Raw genomic sequence first — 22,785 nt, 5'->3', positions numbered from 1 at the left:
AATGTTCTGGATAAATAGTCCTCAGTGGCTCGATGATGGTGGTAAATAAAGTTTGACCACTGTGAAATGCCATTTTTATTTGTTATTTACTGAGTCGTATAGAAGATAAGATGAAACATAAAAGAATAAATTGTCTGTGTGGTGTGCAGTCAATGCAGTGCTCCATAGCAAGTAATAGAAGAAATGTCATACTCAAAGGCAACACTGCATTTGCTTTATGTGACGCACAGAGCACTAGACATTACCTGTCAGAACTGACCTGTACTAGATGAGGCCCGAAAGACAGGTTCCCAATGTACGAAAACAAGAATATGAAAATACATTTCACAACAGCTTGCTATCATTTTGTTCCAATGGCAGTCACTATGTTTTTTTTTTTTAAACAGTATTCAAAATAACAGTACAGGCCTACTGTTTTAAATGACTAAACGTATACTGGTCAGACACAAGATATTGGGACATATTATTTTCTGAGATGAGGACCACAATAGAATAACAGGAGGAAATAAAGGCATACTATTGACCACAATATATAAAAATAATAATGCAATATATTCATCTTCAATTAAGCTTCATGAGTCTACATCTATGTTATATCACTATTAAACACCAAAAGTAGGCTATCTACCAGTTTATATAGTCATTTATATATCTGTTTTGGAAATGAAAATAAATACCCATTATCTTAATAGGCAAGTGTAAACACAGTTTTGTTATTTCAATGCACACACCACACACTGAATTGCACAAAGAAGGTTAAGGACTGAATGTTATAACAGGCGATGAGAAACCATTTTACTGCTGTTTGTGAGGGCCATTTGCATTTTCAAGAGATAAACACCAGGGGTAAAGCAAAGCTCACAGACAACTAATTTGATTTTCCATGACTGAAATGATTGACTTGCTTTTGATTCACGGCACTTGGTCTTGGCCTGCTAATGTGTTAAGCCACCTTTAACTGAACAAACAATAATCTCTCCTTTTGGCATTGTGGGTTCAGAACCTGAGAATCCCAAGCTCTGGTTGATTTCACTGTGTGGCCAGTTTGTACTGACTAACTGACTAGAATGCTACACTGCAAACACTACAATATGATTTTCACTTCTAAAGATGCACAGAAAAAGAAATTACCCATTAGCAGAATTGTTTTTTTTACCCATTTCTCAATAACCTGCCCCTATTTGGGGTGCTTAACTGGTCGACAGTGACAGCATAAGGCTTGCTTTAAGCTCACATTATGCAGCGTTTCTACATGAGTGATACACTAAATTTAATTTTTTTGGCTTGGGCTGCCTCAGTCATGGTGTGTAAGTGAAATTTCCCAGTATAATTAATGTTAATTAAAGCCTGGAAATGTCAGGCCCAGTGGCAGAACCATGACAAAGCATTGTTAATTGGCTGCCAGATTCACTAAATCCACCTGTCCTGTGAATTGTGCCCTTGTGAGACACCTGAAACTCCTTGCATGTAGGGTCTTTTATGAAAACCCCGGCAATATCCTGCTGAAGGCGCAGTGGAAAACAACGAGTGTTGCACTGTTTGAACAGGATAAACTCCAAGGTTATATATCTAATGGTAATAGTGACTTCATAGGATTCCAAAGCTTTACAGCAATATTGGTGAAAATGAATTCTGAACACTATGAAATCAGACCAGAATGACACAGATAATCTAATGTTCCTATTCCCTAAGTGCTTTTGACCCTTGGGAATTTCATAGCTAATACTTTACATGAAAGAGGTAAGGGTGATGACTATTATAATATTATGGGGAAAGCCTTTCAGGAAAAAACTCCACAGAAGCAGACCAATGTTTTCAAAGTCACTATTTCCTCCTCTAGAACGGCTCCATAATACTCTGAAATAAGCATGTACTTGGTGTCAATGTTGTTTTGAAGGTCTACTGGCAGAAAAGCCCATTTTTAATCTACGAACACATGCCTGTGGTCTAGCCTAATAAAAAACATCTGGTCAATTTTAATTGCCCTCGAATTGAGGAGAACACATGGTGCTGATGATGTTTCAGGGTCGTGGCGGTTCACCCAGGTTCTCTCCAAGCTACTATTAGGCGGCAGCCATCACACAACACCAACATCATCCTGTGGAGGAGTATGGCGTGTCACTGTGGTAATTGTAGTCAGGGCACACCTTTTGGACCAGTTTATAGTCCACGCTATAGAAGGCAATGTAGATGCATATGACCTTAAAGGGCTTAGAACAGAGCCAGGATACATGACTCTGGGTCTGTTCTTGGTAGCACACCTTGGCAGGGTCTAGGCTGCACAAAGTAGTCTTCTTGTTGCGGTCTGTTTTCTCATACTCAATGCGACAGTTGAAAGATTTGGTGTCCTTGGTGACGAGGGTGGACTGCGGGGCAAACTCAAACTCCACCACCTTGGACGGGGGCACCAAGCTCACAGACACATTGCCCAACCCGGTGGAGTTGTGCCGAAAGTACACACTAAATGTGCCGTTTCCATGGTCCACTATCTTGCCCGTGATGAGCAGGTTTAGTTTCACGGTCTTAATGTTGGAGTGGAAATCGCCCCAGCCAAACATCTTTTTGAATTTCCCAGTCTTCACGATGGGCCTCCGTTTAGTTCTCGTTTGCATCTCCTGAACATCTGTCTGGTTAGATAACCAGTCCCAGAAGTCCTCCATGTTTTCTAAATATGTCATTTCCCTCATGTTGTTTTTGAGTCCAGGAGATCCCCTGGCGAAGAGACGCAGGGGGTTTAAAATCCGGGGACTGGCCCCTTGGGGAGACACACTCTCCTCATTATCACTCTCCCCCCATTCCAGCAGCTCCGTTTCTGGAATTTGCACTTTACGGCTCGTGACCTTCAAAGACAAAAGGGAGGAACATCAGAGGAAAATATTAGAGCCTGGTCACACAGTTATTACAAACATACTAAAATATTATTTATAAGGTTAAAACAGTACATTCCAAAACACAAAACTAGGTAATAAAAAACGAATAAACCTTTCGACAAAACATTCCAGATTATCACCTTACAATAATTAATAACCTAATGCAATAATTATGCCATAAAGACTACAGTAGATATTGAAAATGATTTAATGTTTTGATCATTCATTTCATATTAAAATGTAACTGGCTCCTGATTTACAATGCGAAAAGACAGTTTGTAACACTAAAGCAGTGAACTGAAGGGCCTAAAAAGCAAATGGATGTTTCATACAAACATTTCACCACGGTGAATTCTATGCACCTTGAAGTGCCTTAGCCTAAAGACCAAATCCTGGGCCACCTCAGATAAAGTCTTAATAATTTACTGCAAAGTGCTAAACTAGTTGTATTAGTAATTAACTGTAGTTTCTTTCCCGAGGCTCAGTTGAGGGGATAATTTGCTGCAGCAGATGTGACGGCTTTAAGCTGGGCTGTCTGAAATCTCAGAGAGGAGCTGCTCAGTATTTTTCCCTTCTAATTATAAATGTGCTGTAAGCTTAATTGTAGCATATGTGAGTACTGTTAAGAAAGTACAATCCTCTGACAACCTTACGTATAAAATTGTTAGTCACAGAATTTCGCTATTTCCATAATTCCACATCTGTGCAAATCAAGGTCACTTTAAATTAAAACACCCAATAGTAACTTTCAAATGATGTTGCGGTGTGTGGCCTTAATGCACTACAGGACACAGCAACATGATTTCACACCAGGCCCAACTTAATAAACGAGGCACACAGATCATCATATGTTAGCAGTTTGAGAGCCCATTAATGTGAAATCAATGTGTCTCCCACGGACCACAAGTGTATTAATTCATCACTCTCCCAGCTGCTTAATTAAGACAGTACCTCTATGTAAAAAAAAAAAGACAAGACACATCATAAAGATGATGTGTATCCATGCTCCACTAAAGGAAGTCAGAATAGTACAAATCAATTGGGCCTTATGCATTTTGACTCCATCTGCTCTGTGTACAGTCAGCTTTGTCATCTACTCTGTGCTGCATGGCTGGTGGCAGATTAACTTCAGTGGAATGAAGTAAAGAGATACCGTGAAGGCTTCAAGGCGAGCAGCAATTCTGTGATTCAGTACTTCAGCAGTCAGAGGAATATTCCATCACTTCTACCTCCTGGTATTTCATGTGTAACTGTTATTTTCCCAGTTTTCTCATTTATCATCTTTCACAAAAGCCCATTGACTTGGCATTTGGTGAGACGTGGAGAGAAAGGAAAAGGGGGGAAAAGGCAGATGATGGAAGAACAGAACGATTACAATACCGATGTGAAAGCACTTAGAGTATGATGAACGACTGGGGAAATGGCTATCACAACTACAGTATCACAAGAGCAGGATCACATGCTTTGGGGGGAGAGGAGAGAGATCTTCAAAGCGCACACTGACAATCCTCTCTCCCTTCATCACCTCTCCCCACACTCTAAATCTCACCCTGACCCCTCTCCTTCTCCATCTTCGTCTCGCTCTCTCCTTATATTTCTCTCCCATGCATGCACACACACACACACACACACACACACACACACACACATACACACACACACTCTCTCTCTCTCTCACACACATTCACACACAAACACACACACACACACACAATGGGCAACTGAATGTATGCAAGAAAATGTTTGTTAAATACTGACATTCTGCATCTGCAGGGAGAGATGTATATATATATTATATTATATTTATATATATATATAAATAAAATAGATGTATATACTGCAATGTCCTGCTAAACGCAGACTGCTCAATGTCAAACCAGTCACATTTTAAGTTCAGATGGACATCAAATTTGTAAAATATAAGAGAAGCTCTCGACAAAAGGATCATGCAAGCATTAAAGCCTTGGAGCATCAATTCCACAATGATATAAATTAGTTGGGGGAACCTATTGGGAAAAAAATGGGGCGCCTGAACTGTGAATATGTGATTTAATAACCTGCCATGCCAAAATGTCACTCTCCATTAACCAGAGGTGGTAAAATTAATTTGAGACCGACACCACAATATGAGACAAACAAAAGGCAGGGTGAGCCATGGCAGACATTCATCTGTAATGAACCTCTTGGAGCCGTGGCTGACTGCTGGTCCCTTGGGTGGACATATCTTTTACAGCTTGACATAAAGGTAATTGCCACGGTGACCAGGACTAGCGTCTAGAAAGTTATTAAGGAGTCAGTGACATCTCTCTGTTGTATCATCTGTGAGGATGCTGTTTGAATGCATTTGCAGCGGGGCAACAACAAGCAACGTCGTGATGTTTTCCTGATCAGAGGCTAAAGCCGCGCTGCGATGTCAGATTTGCTGTGCTAACTTTACCCCCGTCCATCGTTTATCCTTGAAAACCATCCTTTCCTCATAGATCTGAAACTACAAATTTTGACAGGACCTCGATCCATCTGTCTTCTTTAAAAAGAATATATATAGGAAAAAAAACATGAATTATAAACAGCATTTTAAACACTTCTTTCAAATATATGTGTGTCTTATATCTAATCTAATGACATCCTTCAATCCATCTTTTAAATATACCTCACTCCTTGTCTTAATCACACAATAGTACACATTGAAGCATCCCCTCAAACCATGTTCCTTGATCTTTTTCCTCCCCATTTCACCTGGAGTGTTTAAACAGAAGGCCATTCCAGCCCTTCTTGTTGCTGAAGCTAAGAGACAATATGTCCATACGAAATCAGGAATTACTACTCCCCCTTGTCTTCAGGTGTGCAACATGAAACACTGCTAAAAAGACACACACACACACACACACACACACACACACACACACTCTCCCCCTTCCATCCTGCCATTCCCAACCCCCTACGGCAAGCTCCCTCTGCTCTTGTCTCCTCTGTGCAGCGTTATAGGGCATTTCATTTGTAATGATTCACAGCAAAGAGCCGGTTCCAGGAGAAGGCCCTGGAGGCCCCGGGCAGACGAGGGCTGGAATCTACACGCTCCTGCCCAATAGATTGCTACCCTGATGGCTGAGAGAGTCTCATGCTTCAGAGCTATCACTCTTAATCAAGGGCCAGCCCGGCTAACAAATGGCAGGTGTTCGGCGGACAGGATCACAGCGGCAAATCCTCACACTGAGCCTCCGCTGATTGCCGGCTACACTGTGTGCCGCATATCTAACACCATATAATCCCCTCCGTCATTATCACACGACCCTTGGGGAGCCACCGCACTTCAGCAGAGCCCCCGCCCTTGCCCAGAAACATTTGACCCATCGGGTCTCAGAGGCGGTCTGTCTGACATTAACTGGCCATTCATTATTTCACGGCAGTACACTGGAAAGTTTATTTTTTATTTTTTAAGATTGCTGTTGTATGATTTCCAATCTTGTTTTCTGTTTCTTTTGGATCATGTTACAGATGCACTCTGTAATGTTATTGGTGGTTATACCACTCTAAACAAGTCTATCTTAACCTATGTGTATCACACCACATAACCCGAGAGAAAGTAGAATGGTCATAGATCAATGATCAGCTTAGACGTGAAGGTCCGTTTGGAACAAACACAATTCCTTTCATTCTGAAGAGCCAGTGGCTACTCTTCCCAGCTCTGTGTTCTCCTTTGTTCGGCAGCTATGGGTCAAACAGCAAGCTGCAGTATATTGGAAGGAATGGTGATGGGGAGCTGATGCTTTCAGTCTGTCAGCGATGCCCCACCTCACCTATCCAACCCAGCTGACACATGCTGCGAGGGGGGAGGCGTGAGGGTGTGGGAATGTGCTGTGAATGTCCAAGATCCTCACTCTTGTTTCACAGTGAGAGACTACACTAACAAGTCGATGTAGAGAACGGTTAGTCACACTTTCTATAAAATAACGAAACAATGGGTAAACGTCAAAAACACTAATTTTGGCCTTAGTGGGGTGAAGCTGGTGTAATGAAGCAGGGACGGTGGTCTGTCAAAACCGCATTGAAATCATTTGCTATGAAATTTTTGTTATTTTTAAAGCGTTGACCTTTCATTTTGTCAGATGTATTTATATTTTTCTTGTCTTATTTTTTTTTCTATCATGAAATTCATGACAATTTGTCAGTAATTTATTAAGTGAATCTGGATAAACAAGGGTATTTTTATCTTGTGAATTTTTGCAGTGAAAAATGGCAGCAAGGTTGTGAAAAAAAAAAAACAACAACAAGCTTCTGTATTGTGTTAGATTTCAAAAGCTGCTAATAAAGACCTACAGTGAACTATAGAATATCTTGAGGGCTATTGGAGAGCCATAAGGCAATGAGACGTTCCTGTTATCTCAGCTCATGGCGAGCCTAACAGGATATCTCTGTGCTCATTCTCTGGCAGGTGAAACCTTTCATCACATCAACGCTTTCATAATCCCACTGCTGCACTTCACAAGAAAACGCCTTTTTCCCACCCCCTTTTTTTTGGAACTAGTAGACCAGGCTCAGGAGTAGGGGTTAGGCAGAAATATGAAAAGAAAGTGAATTAGCCTCAATCAATGGGGCCCTAAATATCGCATTCTTGTGCACAATAATGTACAACTTTGTTTAATGCACACACAAGCACATGCAGCCACTTATCATTACATGTCTTCATCAGTGTTTTTTTAATTCATTCTCCAAGAGAGCAATTTCATGCAAATTGCACAAATACTGACAGTTAGAATCTAATTTGTCAGCAACACGCACAATTTACTCAGCATCTCAGGCTGGGTTTGACAGAACAAATCTGCTCTTTGGGCCGACTGAGAGCAAGCTGATTTTGTGGAGGAGACACTATCGTTTGAAGAAAAACGAGAGGGAGCAAAAAAAGAGGCAAAAAAAAAAAGCTCTTTTCACTCTAGTACAGACAGGTACTTCACAAGAAATATGCCGAGACAGAGGATCTGACAGCACCGCGTGAGCCTGGAAATGACAGGCTAAAAGAGCTTCAAGGCGGAGACAGAGAGAGGAGAGCCGAGCCAGCATGATTAATCAGGGGGAAATGTCTAATGTTTCCTCTCGGGCTGACAAAACCCCTCTGCGGTGGGGGGGGGAAAGTCATAGAGATTTAATTAATGGGGGCCAGCCATCCCGTTCTGCACATACAAGCGGTGGGTGATGGCCTCTGAACATAGCAAAGGGTGACTGCACCCGCATCCTGGCCTGGCGGAGGCATCATTATCTGTGTGACCACTGTGCTTTGACAGAGTAGAGTTTCACTGATGAGCTGTGAGGAAAGAATTCAGGTTTTTATTTAATTTTTTATAGTGGGCTGGAATGCATCAAACCAGACATGAGGAAATACTGGAGCTTGGTCGAATAAACTACTGAAGGAAAAAAAAAACATAATGAACATTTACATGAACATAAATCTGAACTAAAAAAAAAAGGAGTAGATAGTAGCTCAAGAAATAAATCTTCAATTATTAGTTTAAGACAATACTTAACTGCATCAACTCAAAACACCACCCTTATAGTAAAGACCTATGAGATCACCATGAATTATTTAAGTACTCATCTTCCAAAAAAAGGTGATGGTGAATTGCTGGGAAAGGCTCATACAATGGCAATGCAGTGGGACACACCCAACTCAGAGGTGTGTCCAACAATGAGGATCCCCATGGAAACCTCTACACAGCTAAATTCACAGTCTGGGAGAGCGGTGGACGGGGTCGGATTTAAGTAAATCTAAATAGGATTCTTACTCTTTCAGCCTCTGAGAACAAAGTTGTAAAAGGCTGCTTTCCCCTGCTTAAATACACATCAGACCAGGTTGTCAACTGTTAGTATGTGTGATCCTGTTAGATGTGGCTATATAGAGAAAAGCCCATGTATTCTATTTCCCAAATAAGATTTACAATGTACAGTAGCTGATTTTAGATTAGAAGGCATACTGTAAACTGAGTTTGTCTTGTGGTTATGAAATCCTTTTCAGATCTTTGCACCAGAAACAAGCTTAGGAAATTGACACTTCACACTCCAAGCCTCAGCGCTCAGAATTGGAAATGTCACCCAGACAATGTTGTTTATTGCGGATTATCAAGCCAAGCCTTCAGGCAACAGAATGTGACCCCAATATGAGTCAAGATACCCATCAAGAGCAAAATAAGCCCTCAATGATAGTAAAGATGCTGTGCATCTCCCACAGTTATGCAGCGCCTCACTCAAAATCCACATTTAATCTTTCCCAGAGGAGTCTCTGGGTTAAAAGGACCCCACCGCAACACATTTTATTTATTTGATTTAACTGCGCCCTTTTTTCCCTCTTGCTCTCTCTCTCTCTCCCCCTCCCTTGACTTCTTGACTGGTTTTTGAGAGCAATGCAAGTTCCCGTCTCTCACAGGGCAAATCAAGCGCGAGGTTGATGTGAAGACTCGGCCGCAGCAGGTTCTGAAGAATATAAACAGCATTTTTATTGTCCAGGGGGACGGGCCCCTGAAAGCGACGAGGACCTTATCGCAGCCCAGCAGCTCTGTAATTCGCCGCAATGATAAAGTGCCAGAGCGAAAAACCTTACAAGGCTGGCACAATCCAAAGACGGATTAGTTTTTCTGACATAAGCTTCCTGAAAAACTAATCAATCAGCCCATGCAGTATTATCAGAAGCATGAGATTAAAGAGCTGCTCCTAATCCCCCCACTGTACATTTTAGTACACTTTCCACAGCAAGTTTTTCGGTTAAACGTAGCACAAATAAATAATAGAAATCAAAGCTAATTGGACATAGGGAAAAGCAGCAGGGCAAATAACCCCTTGAGACGGAATTTATGTTGAATTTATGTTTCATAATGAAGATTACCCTCTAACTTTTGTCCCAGCAAATACGTCACTCTCAAGCATACATTTCATAAGAATAAAATTCATTTGCGTGCAATATTAAATGTTTAATCTCTTGAGAACAATAGCACCATGGTCATGGCAGATAAAAAAATTCTTATTAGCACTGTTTCATAGCTATGTGTTTAAGTAACACTGTTTGTGTTTTACAGATGTTAAAAAAAAGATTCTACAGCTCTACTGAGTGTCTCACTCTGTCTATTCTGAAGGCTTGCAAATATCACACTTCACTGTTCCCTAGCCTCTCAGCTTGAGCAACGTCCTTTCGAAATGCACAGACTCTGCAGGGAGTCTGTCCAAACGCTTCAGACCACAACCTCTAGAAGTTGATGCGGCAGTGCTACTTATCATTTAATGTTACACTACTTTAAAACCAACAAACGGCAGTTGGCAGTTGGCAGTTGACAGGCTTTTATATTCTCAGCGTATTACAGGACAGCATTGCTAAAAATATGCATAATAATTACAAAGTTGATTGCTTTAAATGAAAGTGAAAATTCGCATGTTATAACAGCATCACTGATTATTTTGTCTCTAAAGCTGTGTTAAGAAATAAAAACGTCTCTTACACGACTACATACACCAAAGGGATAGAGGATGCGGGGGACGCAACAGACATCTGAAAAGTTTGCAATATTAATTGTGTTATCTCCACTGTGCTTTCGTCTTCACTGAAAATGTGTCTCATTTAGCTGTGCTTTTCCCTCAGGACAAAATCAGAATGCATTAATGAACAGTGCGGGCAGACATTTTTAACAGACAATTTTACTCAATACTTAGGAGATAATACAATAATTACATCTTCTCTAGCTTCCCACATGGCAAAGGGCAAATTTACTAGAGTAACCATCGTGAGCAATGCCATCAGGTTTGTTTTGTTCAGCTGATGTTTGGCAATAAAATGGCTGAGAAGCTGAAATGCAGAGTGCACAGCTCAAGTGGTCCTCCCATTCAACTGCATTGTCCCCCTGTCAGCTTTCAGGTTAACCATAGCAGATGTCAAAGGAAGAATAGTTACTTATGTAGAAGCTTTGACTCTCTTATCTGTCCCTTGGGTACGACACAGGTGCAAGGCGACAATTCCAGTACTTTGTGATATGTGTGAGCATGTGCATGTGCAAGTGCGTGTGCGTGTGTGTGCCTGTGTGTGTGTCTGTGTGTGTCTGTGTGTGTCTGTGTGTGTCTGTGTGTGTCTGTGTGTGTCTGTGTGTGTCTGTGTGTGTGTCTGTGATGTAAGATAAGTCAAAGACAATATGTCCAGTGGAGGACTACTGGGACGCAGAGGCATTGGAAGGCTCCCCTGAGGAGAGTACAGCTCCCACAGCTCAGAGCACAGAGTCTGGTCCCACTGGCACAGCCTCTCAGGGGAGCAATGTACTGAAGGACAGGGGAGTCTCGTACTACCAGAGCCTATTCAGATGACTGGCTGTAGAATAGCACAATCACTGTACAATCATTCCTGCCACAAAATCCATCATGTAATAACCCACGGTTACTCAGGTGCCACACATACAGGGATGGACAAACATTTTGCAAATCTGCACAGAAAAGAATATTTGTACAATTAAATGCATCAACAATTTACACAGTGCATGAACAAACATACATACATACTAGGTTTCAAGCACTGGCATTTCTTCTACATCCATATGCAATGGCAACAGTTCACAATTGTTTGTATTCATGTATATCTGTGTGTGTATGTATGAATATATATATATATATATATATACAGTATAGTGACAACAGTTAAATAGAAATATAGATATTAGTAATAGTTAAACAGAAATATACATATTCATAAGTGTAATGTACAGGATGAGCAGTAATCCTGATCATTGTACTGTTTAATTGTGATGTCACCAAAACACCAAACACTTTGTTCCAGACAAACGCTTAAAGAGTTATCCTTAAGCATGCTCACCTTAGAAGGGCTGTGAGGACAATTAACCTGTACAAGGACCGCTATTTATACCACAACTAAATATGCCATTTATGCACCATTTAACTGCAATTAAGAAAATTAATTACATCCTGCATGTCAATTTAGACCATGGCAATGTCCTGCACTCAGCTCAATAAAATTAAGCAGAGCAACCTGAGGGAAACACAACATTTTCCATATTTTTCAAAGTAATTACTTTTGTATAATGACTTGCCTGTTAATGTTATTATGTATCACTCCATCAGGCTACATTTCCTAAATACATTTTATTTTTGCTCCATCTCTCTCTCTCTTCACACGTGGTTGACAAGCAGTATGATGTACTCACCATATGCAGACAAAACAGCAGCAACAGAGTCTGCAGTTTCCTCATGGTTGATTATAGTCCTGCTGATCTAATAGTGGCTTGACGAAATGCAAAATTGTTGGCTTTCTGGATAAACAAATGCCATTTCTGTCAACACCTGCACAGACAGCAAAAAACTCAGTGTTACAATGCAGTTCTTCCTTTTACTGTGTGTTCGTTTTTTTTTTTTGTATTTGCAAAACCCATATCAAATGCACTGTAGGTAGGGCCTATTGATAGCACGATCGTTACACCATTAGTTTGATAAAGCCAACAACTTGGAAATAATCATGTGAGCAGACCCTGCAGCCGACCTTTCAAACCTCGCCCCCCGAATCTCCACATAAACCACGAAGTAGACTATTACTTACCATCACCCTGGTTGAATAGTTATCCTGCGGGGAAAACTAGCCCGTACTTTTCAACATATTTAAACAGCAACACTCTTTTAAAAAGCCTTCGCGAAAGCTGTGTTTGGTTGACAGGTAAAGCAACCTTGTATACAGCTGGAAAACTGGTCAAAACTTAGCTGAGGATGTCAGAGTCGATTGTCAACACCTGTCCTATCTGGCCACATTTAAACTACTTTTGTTTATTGCTGAAAGTCCATTGATTTCCAGATTCAAAGCCTCTTCGCATTTTGTAGCATTCTGGTCTTTCGGTCACTGTCCAGCAGTAGCATAAGTCTGTGCTATCACTCACGAATGTTTATGGTCTGTGTAAACTAGCTGGTGGCTTCTGTGTTGTCCAGTGATGGTACTGCCAGTATGCCTCCTCCTCCTCCCTCTGTTTTGTCAGACGAGCCACTCCACTCACCGTGCGTTTGCAGATGAACTCAAGAGGGATGTGATGAATCCTCTCCAAAGTCTGGACTTGAGCGCAAATGAAAACCCGTACGTCTTTTTTAACCCATTAAATACCCTTCGTTCAAAGTTCTTGCCTAAAAATAGACAATGTTGCTGCGTCTTATTCTTTTCCAAGAAGATCTCTCTCACTTGTCAATCTTAATTATTCAGTCAGAATGTTAGAAATGTGAAGTGATTCTGATCATGCCCCGTTAAATCGACCGTCATTAGATACTTTAGTAAACAACGCAATCACACGTATTATAGGCTCAACCATCTGGCCGAGTATTCTCTATTCCTTTTTATATCATTACACGTTTGTGTTAATGGGGCTGTCCTTAACCGACTTAACCCAAAAGCTGTTGTGAGTTGTCTGTTGTATTTTAGTTTTCGAAAGGAGTGTTAGGAAATCTGTGTTTCAATTGCGCCACCATGCGACGGAAACATGACAGGTCGTTCTGTGTGATTTGGAGCTGGCATTATGGCTGATCTTTGCGTTCAAAACTACATCGAAACCTTTTTTGTCAGCGTCTTGGATTGTCGCTAATTAAATCTGAACATCAGCTTTGAATAGACGAACGAAACAAAGTAATTTGTTCAAATGTGCTGAGCACAAACACATTTTATGCACTATATGTATGATTGTGACAACTGGAATACTTAGTGTTTTATACCATTACGTGCTGAGCATTTATTACAGTTTTGATGTAATGTTTTTTTTTCTTTGCATCAAAATGACACACAAACACACCATCATATAAATAGATTATTCCTCCAACCAACACACTGATGTGCTCAGTACAAAACACGACTATGAACAACTTATCAGTAGGTGTATGACTTTTGCATTTTCAGTGTTACACTGTAGCCAGTTGTAAAAGATTGTTACGTTAATGTATATCTACTCAAAACGTACATAAATAAATACATACAAATGAAATTGCAAGGTTTTGGAACACTTGTTTCTGTATGCTACTCTCTGCATACCATACAGGAGAAAACCAGGAAAAACATTCAGTAAGATAAAAAAATAGGCTACAAAAAAGGCAAATTTTTTCAAACCTCTCAACACAAATAGACAAACCACTGCAAAAATTGTGATATTGTGATATTCCCTCCACACTGTCCAGGGACATTTACAATGGCACGGTGGCCACTAATGCTCCATGCCCTTTTGGCTAGGTAAAAGCCAGCCTCAATAAAAATAAACGTGCTGAATTGCAGCAGCATCCAGCTTCAAGACTTTCTGAAAGCGATAAGACAATGAGAAACAGACCTAGGATTACAGTACTGTAATGAAATATACATATGAAATGACATTACTGTAACATTGGCCAACAATCACTGACATAGGTCTATAAACAGATAAGACTGCTACATAACAGCATTAGCATAGTGTACATAGTAGGCTAGGTAACTTACCGGTTCTCAATTCTGCATATATGGATGATAGATGCAACCATGTAGCGGCTCAGGTTGGGCTGAACTCTCTGCCTAGCCTCCCACATACTCACTCAATAGTTGGGCCCCTGGTCAGCCAATGTGGCCCTGATCCATCCATCTATTCATCCATCCATCCATCCATCCATCCATCCATCCATCTACTGTATCCATCCATCCATCCATCCATCCATCTATCTACTGTATCCATCCATCCATCCATCCATCCATCCATCCATCCATCTATCTATCTACTGTATCCATCCATCCATCCATCCATCCATCCACCCATCCGTCCATCCATCCTTCCATCCATCCATCCACCCATCCATCCGTCCACCCATCCGTCCATCCATCCTTCCATCCATCCATCCATCCATCCGTACTTTAAACTTACAGTGCGTGCAAGAATTATATTAACACCAATGCCACTTATTGATTCTGCAATTCTGATTAACGTGTGACAATTTTTTAACAAATGTATACATACCTACCACTAGGTGATGGTATAATACAAATAACATTTTAAACATCAGAGGCTGTTCAAATCCCTCAATGTTGTCAAAAATGTACATAAACCTGATATCAGGGGACTTCACATTTAAAAATGTCTCAGATCTATCAGACATAGAAACAACATAAAAACTCTTTGTTGCAGTATTGTAACTGAGTCATTCCACGCCAAACGTACCAATTTAAGGAAATGTCCCCACTCGACTGTCATATATGTAGCTATGATCACTGGTGCTCTAGTTAGATGCATACTCTAATACACTAATGAGCACTTCTATCCAGACAGAAAGTTTGTGTGCACTCTTGTGTATAATCTATGCAGAGAACATATCCTCAAATGCCTTGAGAAATGAGGAATGTGTGAAAAAAAGATTTGTAATCCTGGGATTGTGACTGAACCAAGCACAAATCAAAGCAGTCTGATGAAAAACACAGTAACATTATCCTAAATGATAACATGTTTGGAGTGCTGTTGTTGCCGTGGTTAGATTTTTTGCACTTTTGATGATAATGACCATATTGACTACTTGAAAAGCAGTAACATTGAGCTTTCCACAGGCCTTCAATGATGCTGCAACAAAGCGTAGAGTAAAATTTCCGCGCAAATTCAAGCACCCCGAATATACCAAAGCCACACCCTTGGAAATCCATAAGTAATGGTATCAGATTTTAACCCTAGAACGTTTGAAGGAGCTAGCTTAAATACTTTTCTAGTTATAGCAATTTGAAAATGGCTCTTCAGAAAACACTGCTAAAAAAGCGTCTTAAGTACAGGCACCCCCTCCCCCCTAAAACATCTTTTTGTGACAAAACTATATTGTGAGTAGAGAGCTAATATTTGAGACTATACCTATTAAGAAGTGTATGAACAACCTTGAATTTTTTCAGCCAAATCTGAGATAGCCATTGTCCCACTTGACATGGAATGACTCAACTGCTAGTAGAACAAGGTGTACTACTAGTTGTAGTAGTTAATGCAGCTATTCAACCCTGCTTATTGAGCAACTTCATAGATTTCTAAACTTTCAAAGTTTCATAGATCATAGATTTTCAGTGGGATAGTCCACATCAATACTTTTAAAACTGCTATGTCATCCTGACCATACATACCTGCTTTGATCACGAGAAGAACTGGTTTCCTCTCACCTCTGAACTAGAAAGGGGTTGGGTCGGAAAGGGCTGAGCTACCATTAATCAGTATAGGTGCTGATAGTGTGCATAAGATAAAATACCTCTGTTCCACTGCTGCACTGTGTCATAGGTCTCGAGGATAACTTCCTCAAAAACTTAAAAAGTTTCACCATAGTAGGAGCAAAGCACATTATGGTATGTCACAAAGCACACATGTACACTATCTGTACTGTGTCAACTAAGGCGCCCCTTAAGCAGAAAACAATGACGCTCAATGAACACATTTTTGTGTAGATTAGATCAGCCCCTCTTTTATTTGTGCTGCACTGATGATGCATGTTGATACATGTTGTAGTGAACTTGTTGGCCTGTTTGTAACATGTTGTCTTTTGTGTGTGTGTGTGCGCGTGTGCGTGTGCGTGTGCGTGTGCGTGTGCGTGTGCGTGTGCGTGTGCGTGTGCGCGTGTGTGTGTTGGGGGAAGGGGGGGGATGCATACGCTTAGAGCATGACAACAGCTCTCATTCTTTTCTCTTTCTCTTTTTTTCTTGTGTTATGTGATCTCGTCGGACTGCATTTGAACACACCTCCCTCGCACAATATACCCCTGCATAACTGTGGGCCTCCTCCTTCTCCTCCTCTGGTAAATATATACTCTCACTCTGCCTGATCCGCATGTTATTCAGACATGTCCATGGCTGCTGCACGGATATCTGTGAGGAGTGCTTTCACCGGGCTGCTGATCAGCCTCTTGTGCCTGGGCTCTGCTCAGGGTGGGAAGCTGTTAGTGATCCCAGTAGATGGCAGCCACTGGACGGGCATGAAGCCCTTGGTGGAGGAACTGGGGAGGAGAGGCAACCAGGTGGTGGTCGTGATCCCAGAGGCCAGTCTTAGCATGGGCCCCTCAGAGCACACCACCACCCTCACCTTTCCTGTACCATACACCAAGGAAAGCATGATGAAGACCATGGGCAACAACCTGGGCCGTTTAATGACTACTGATGTCTCCACCACTGTGGCAAGGTTAAAGAACTACTGGAACACAATGGCCATGCTGAGTAACTATACCATGATAACCTGTGAAAGCATGCTGTACAACAAGGAGCTGATGCAGACCTTACGGGATTATGACTTTGATGCTCTCCTCACTGACCCGTTTTGGCCTGTAGGAATCATCACTGGAGCTTATCTGGACATTCCCTCCATCTACATGCATGGTTCTCTCCCTTGTCCCCTTGACTTTATAGCCACAAGATGTCCTAGCCCTGTTTCTTACTTGCCACTGCGTTACACACACTACAGCAATCGCATGAGCTTGTGGGAGAGGACTGTTAATCTGCTGAGGTCTTTACTGGAGCCAGCAGGCTGCAGTCGTCTGTACATTTATGCAGACAAGGTGGCCTCAGACATCCTGCAGAGGGAGACGTCCATTGTGGAGCTGGCGAGTGATGCGGCACTGTGGCTCATACGCTTTGACTTTTCCTTTGAGTTCCCCATGCCTTTGATGCCTAACATGATCATGATTGGTGGGATGAAAGCTGGAAAGCCGAAACCTCTACCACAGGTGAGTTTGCGGTTATTAGGTTATTTTTTATATTTTTTTTAAGAATTTATTACATTCAATTGAATAATCAATTTTATTTCATTTTAAGTATCATTTTGGAACCAATTTCAATCAAATGATTTACACACTCATTTTTTGAAGTTGAGTCTGCCTTTTGCCTGAATATGATGATGGGTGCACTGTTTTGAAAGCCATTTATTGATACTGATGTTGACACGGGTCAGTGGGTAAGAGAGCAAGCTTGAGAGTTCAGCAGCGTCTGCTAAGTCTTTAGCTAAGCCTGATAGCCTGACGATGTCATACTCATAATTCTAGTTAGAATATGAGTCTGATACTGCTCACTCGGCAAGCCCTGAAATGGAACCCACAGGGAAGAAGAAAACCAGGTCGACCCAGGAACAGCTGGAGGAGAAGTGTCCAGGCAGAAATGGCTGGGAAAGGACTCAACTGGGGAGACGTTGAAAGAACTGCAACCAACCGAGCGAAATGGAGGACATTCGTCAATGGCCTATGCACCCAAGAGGAGCAAAGGGCATAAGAAGAAAGAAAGACTGCTCCATTGGGCTGTGATTATGGGGCGTGTTTCAACCGCACCAGAAAAAAAAATGCCTCTTCGCTCAATTGGATAGACCTACAACCAATCAGAGCAAACGTAGTCATCATCGGGGCCAGCTGATAAATTAAACTTTTACCGAATACGTAGGAAGGACGGCAAAAACATCTTTTCGATCGACAAATGCCTCGCGTTTCTCTGTTCCTCTTTCAAAATGAATGCGCTGTCGATGTCTTCTAAAACATCTCTATCTACACATCTTAGCTCTTCAGCGGCAGCCATGTTTGTTGAAACCAAATTCAACCCAAGCGCTCTTTGGTGACGTGGTTGATTACGTTACTGTTGATCATCTGTCCATCATCGTATAAAGCCCATCCTGACAATTTGATTGGTCCGAACAATTTTTGATTTTGGATAATTTCTCCCCAACGGAGCAGTGACAGACCGAACTTCCAGATCTCAAATGTTGTGGGCAGGGCTAAATTTGTCTGGCACCCAGGCTATAAGCCTGATGTAAGCTTAACAAAATAAAGAACAAGGGCTTAAATCACAGGTTAAAGGTTTATGGGCATGACATGTGTGGTCAATATTAACAGTTCCTCTGAACTCAAATTAAATACAAATAATGTACTAAAGATAAGAATATCATTGAAACTGTTGATGGTGGTGGAATAACTCTCAATAATCTCCAATCACCAAAAAACTGAAATGTAGGCCTACCCATCCAAGTCTATGTGCCAGGCACCCACTTGACTAAAACATACCAGAATTCACTCACAGTGAGCATATATGATATCTTGGGTCTCAGACTAAACACTCTCAGGCACACAAAAATCAGCACCTTTGTATTCGCTTATTATGGCATGATGCGTCATGCAGGGCGCTTGTGTAGTGCTTGTCAAAGTTTCTTCTTTTTCTTCTTTTTTTTCTTCTTCTTCTGTAGTTTTTATAATTTTTTTACCAATGTTTGGTCGGTGATATCATATACTTAGATTTCACCAATCCACCTGAAATTTGGTATGGTTGTAGCCCAACATGGCTAATACGGATTTGTGTCCCTAGGTGTCCCTGAAGTGGGTTAGACTTTTTGGGCAATACCTCGTTATGCCAAAAATTATGGAGTACCCAAACTCATTATGACTTATTTGTGGAGTGGCGCCAAAATCTGGCACTCAAGAGTCAATATCTTGTGATGTAAAGGTTAAAAATTTCAAATACTGCATCACTAACACATTCCTTGGACGCACAGCAAATTTTGTGAAATGTAATCTGTAGGGGGCACAACAACTGACACATTTCAAAATCTCAGGAAGCTAAAATGTTTAAATTTGGCTACATTTATTCACCTCTCCTGAAGTTCCATTTGGCTCCCTCATCAGACGAAAATGTGGCCCCTGCTCAGGGTCAGAGGTCACATGGGCATCAACTACCAAGTGCACGGAGAAGAGAAGTTAAGCAAAAGAGAAAGCGAGCATGAAGCAGTTTACATCTTTGTATAAAATGTTCTATTCAAATCAAGCTTGCCTTGACTGATTTACTTTTTGCTGGAGACAGAGATTCATCAGTTTCCCTTATAGACTTCAGATTCATAAGTTTCCCTCAAAGACTTTTGTCACACTGTGCACCTTTGATGAGTTGTGAGGAGCTTTGGGATGTCATAGAGATAAATATTTCACCTGCATCAAACCACCTATAAATGGCTACCCATCTCTACCCTAGGTGGCATAGCACCTGTATATAGCATACATGCATACCTGCGTGTAGAAAGAGCAACAATAATCTCCAGTTTTGGAATAATTCTAGTTCAAATTTGAGTATTATAGCATAATATGATGTTCAACACAAAACCACCTCGAGGTAAATTACCATTCATCAGTTCTGACTTTGTCCACACAAATCTTTCCCTTTCTTATTGCACCTTTGTTGTCTGATAATTCATCTGAAAAGACATGAAGTCCCGCCCATTGAAAAGTAAACAAACCTCACAGTGAGTAAACTCCTGAGTCATTGCGAACCTCTCGAACTGGAATACATTTCTTCTTGCCGAGCTACAGCTTTACGTGATCAGACTTCTCAGTGGCTCTCATTTCTTTCTCATGTTACGTGATCTCGTCTGACTACCTTTGAACACACCTCTCTCGCACAGCAGACCCCTGAATCACTGTGGGTCTCCTCCTTCTCCTCCTCTGGTAAATATATACTCTCACTCTGCCTGATCCGCATGTTATTCAGACATGTCCATGGCTGCTGCACGGATATCTGTGAGGAGTGCTTTCACCGGGCTGCTGATCAGCCTCTTGTGCCTGGGCTCTGCTCAGGGTGGGAAGCTGTTAGTGATCCCAGCAGATGGCAGCCACTGGACGGGCATGAAGCCCTTGGTGGAGGAACTGGGGAGGAGAGGCAACCAGGTGGTGGTCGTGATCCCAGAGGCCAGTCTTAGCATGGGCCCCTCAGAGCACACCACCACCCTCACCTTTCCCGTACCATACACCAAGGAAAGCATGATGAAGACCATGGGCAACAACCTGGGCCATTTAATGACTACTGATGTCTCCACCACTGTGGCAAGGTTAAAGAACTACTGGAACAGCATGGTCATGCTGAGTAACTATACCATGATAACCTGTGAAAGCATGCTGTACAACAAGGAGCTGATGCAGACCTTACGGGATTATGACTTTGATGCTCTCCTCACTGACCCGTTTTGGCCAGTAGGAATCATCGCTGGGGCTTATCTGGACATTCCCTCTATCTACATGCAGGCATTTCTCCCTTGTCCCCTTGACATTATGGCCACACGATGTCCTAGCCCTGTTTCATATTTGCCACTGCGCTACACACACTACAGCAATCGCATGAGCTTGTGGGAGAGAGCTGTCAACCTGCTGAGATCCTTACTGGAGCCCGCAGCCTGCAGTCGTCTGTACATTTATGCAGACAAGGTGGCGTCAGACATCTTGCAGAGGGAGACGTCCATTGTGGAGCTGGCGAGCGATGCGGCACTGTGGCTCATGAGCTTCGACTTTGCCTTGGAGTTCCCCATGCCTTTGATGCCTAACATGATCATGATTGGTGGGATCAAAGATGGAAAGCCGAATCCCCTGCCACAGGTGAGTTGGATTTGGTCAGGTGATGCAAATGTGGACTGATTATTGGCAATCGAGGACAAGTACATTTGGGACCCATATGTTGGATACAGCTGCATTATTCAAGAAGTTAATCATTACCTTAATTCACTGTTGTTGAATATTGGATAGAAATGCAGCCCCAGTCTTTAGATAACATACCATCCTTCTAACAAAGGAGTGATTTATCTTGATATCTGATGGGTTAATGTAAACCTTGACATGTGGATGGTCCAGAATGTATACATACTTTTGACCAGCCCAAAAAAAGCATGTCATCCACTGTTCATTCACCTTCATTGACTCCTTGTGTCTGCACACATTCAATTCGTTGACGCTGGTTTATGGAGTGGAGGGTCGACACCCATTTTCCTGAACTGTACCATTCAGACTTACACTTTTGTACACCCTAACACCCCTTCACACCCCCCTCTTACCTAACCCCCCCCCCCCCCCCCCCCCAAAAAAAACCCTTCCTCACACTTACAATGCACTTCTACAACACGTTGGTTGATCAACATTTAGAACCGTCACGCTTATTAATTAGATTAACCTCACTTGTAAGTCATTTTGGATAGAAGTGTCACCAAATGAAAAAAATATAAATATAAATCATTACTTCAATTACCTAAAACATTTTACTTACTAATATCTGGCACTGTATTTATAAGATATGTATTGCTGCTGGACCGTAGAATAGTGTGCTTCATGTAATTTTTTAAAATATTACTTAGATTTTTTTTAAATATCTGTTTACGCTAACAATAAGGTTGTCTGAAACTGCATCCCACACTCTTGTGTACATTCCTAAGCACTATATAACTCATGTTTAGTCTGTAATTATTAAGGCTTTCCACAAATAAGCAGGTTTCTGTGCATTTTAAATGAAGGCTATTATTGACCTTTTTCAAATTGTTTGAAAATGTGAAACAATTTCTGGGAATTCCTTTTTTGATTGTGATATCTGGGAAAAAAAAATACAATCGGCACAATTCAACATAATCTGCCTTTTGCCTGAGCATCATGACTTGCAACAGTGAGTTGAAAGTTAATTAGTCATTGTTGATGTTGACATTAGGGGTGAAAGATCAAGCCTGACAGTTCAGGAGAGTTTGCTGCTTCTGTAGCTTTGGGAAGTCAAACATTATGCCAGACAAAATAAAGAGCAAAGGGCTTAAATCCTCTTCACTTTAATGGAGTTTCAAAGGTTACGCTTTTATACATTATCAGCGTTACACAAACTAGAGCAATCGCATGAGCTTGTGGGAGAGAATTGTTAACCTGCTGATGTCCTTACTGGAGCCCGCAGGCTGCAGTCATCTGTACAGTTATGCAGACAAAGGTGCCGTCCAATGTCCTGCAGATGTAGAAAGAGCAACAACCTTTTTGTTTTGGAATAATTCTAACACAAATTACAGTATTGTAGCATACTGTGATGTTCACCAAAAAAAGGAGTACCGATATATCTTCCACCCAGAGGTAAATTACCGTTAATTTCAGATTAGATCACATAGAGTCTAGATCTAAAGTCTGTAGGTATGTGAAA

General features: G+C 41.5%; 3 protein-coding genes across 5 annotated transcripts; 2 read left to right on the top strand and 1 right to left on the bottom strand.

The window, feature by feature from the left end:
* Window positions 1-57: 57 nt before the first annotated feature.
* Window positions 58-13,253, bottom strand: nxph2a (neurexophilin 2a). 3 transcript variants are annotated; one of them, XM_031587527.2, is made up of 3 exons: window positions 12,887-13,253; window positions 12,053-12,188; window positions 58-2,840 (listed from the first exon to the last, which is right to left on the bottom strand). In XM_031587527.2, the coding sequence occupies exons 2-3, from the start codon at window positions 12,095-12,097 to the stop codon at window positions 2,094-2,096; spliced, it is 792 nt and encodes a 263-aa protein (XP_031443387.1). In that variant the 5' UTR covers window positions 12,098-12,188; window positions 12,887-13,253; the 3' UTR covers window positions 58-2,093. The 3 variants fall into 3 exon arrangements, with proteins under 3 accessions (XP_031443387.1, XP_012685755.1, XP_031443383.1); XM_012830301.2 differs by lacking the exon at window positions 12,887-13,253 and adding an exon at window positions 12,442-12,879; XM_031587523.1 differs by lacking the exon at window positions 12,887-13,253 and adding an exon at window positions 12,773-12,879.
* Window positions 13,254-16,470: 3,217 nt separating this feature from the next.
* On the top strand, window positions 16,471-17,880 carry LOC105902657 (UDP-glucuronosyltransferase 1A3-like). Its single transcript, XM_042710557.1, has one exon. The coding sequence runs from the start codon at window positions 16,686-16,688 to the stop codon at window positions 17,601-17,603; it is 918 nt and encodes a 305-aa protein (XP_042566491.1). The 5' UTR covers window positions 16,471-16,685; the 3' UTR covers window positions 17,604-17,880.
* Window positions 17,881-20,348: 2,468 nt separating this feature from the next.
* On the top strand, window positions 20,349-21,406 carry LOC105902658 (UDP-glucuronosyltransferase 1-6-like). Its single transcript, XM_042709365.1, has one exon. The coding sequence runs from the start codon at window positions 20,349-20,351 to the stop codon at window positions 21,261-21,263; it is 915 nt and encodes a 304-aa protein (XP_042565299.1). The 3' UTR covers window positions 21,264-21,406.
* Window positions 21,407-22,785: the final 1,379 nt, after the last annotated feature.

The sequence above is a fragment of the Clupea harengus genome, chromosome 2, assembly GCF_900700415.2.
Source record: "Clupea harengus chromosome 2, Ch_v2.0.2, whole genome shotgun sequence".
NCBI classification, from domain to species: Eukaryota; Metazoa; Chordata; class Actinopteri; order Clupeiformes; family Clupeidae; genus Clupea; species Clupea harengus.
This window is presented reverse-complemented; position numbering and strand designations above follow the sequence as displayed.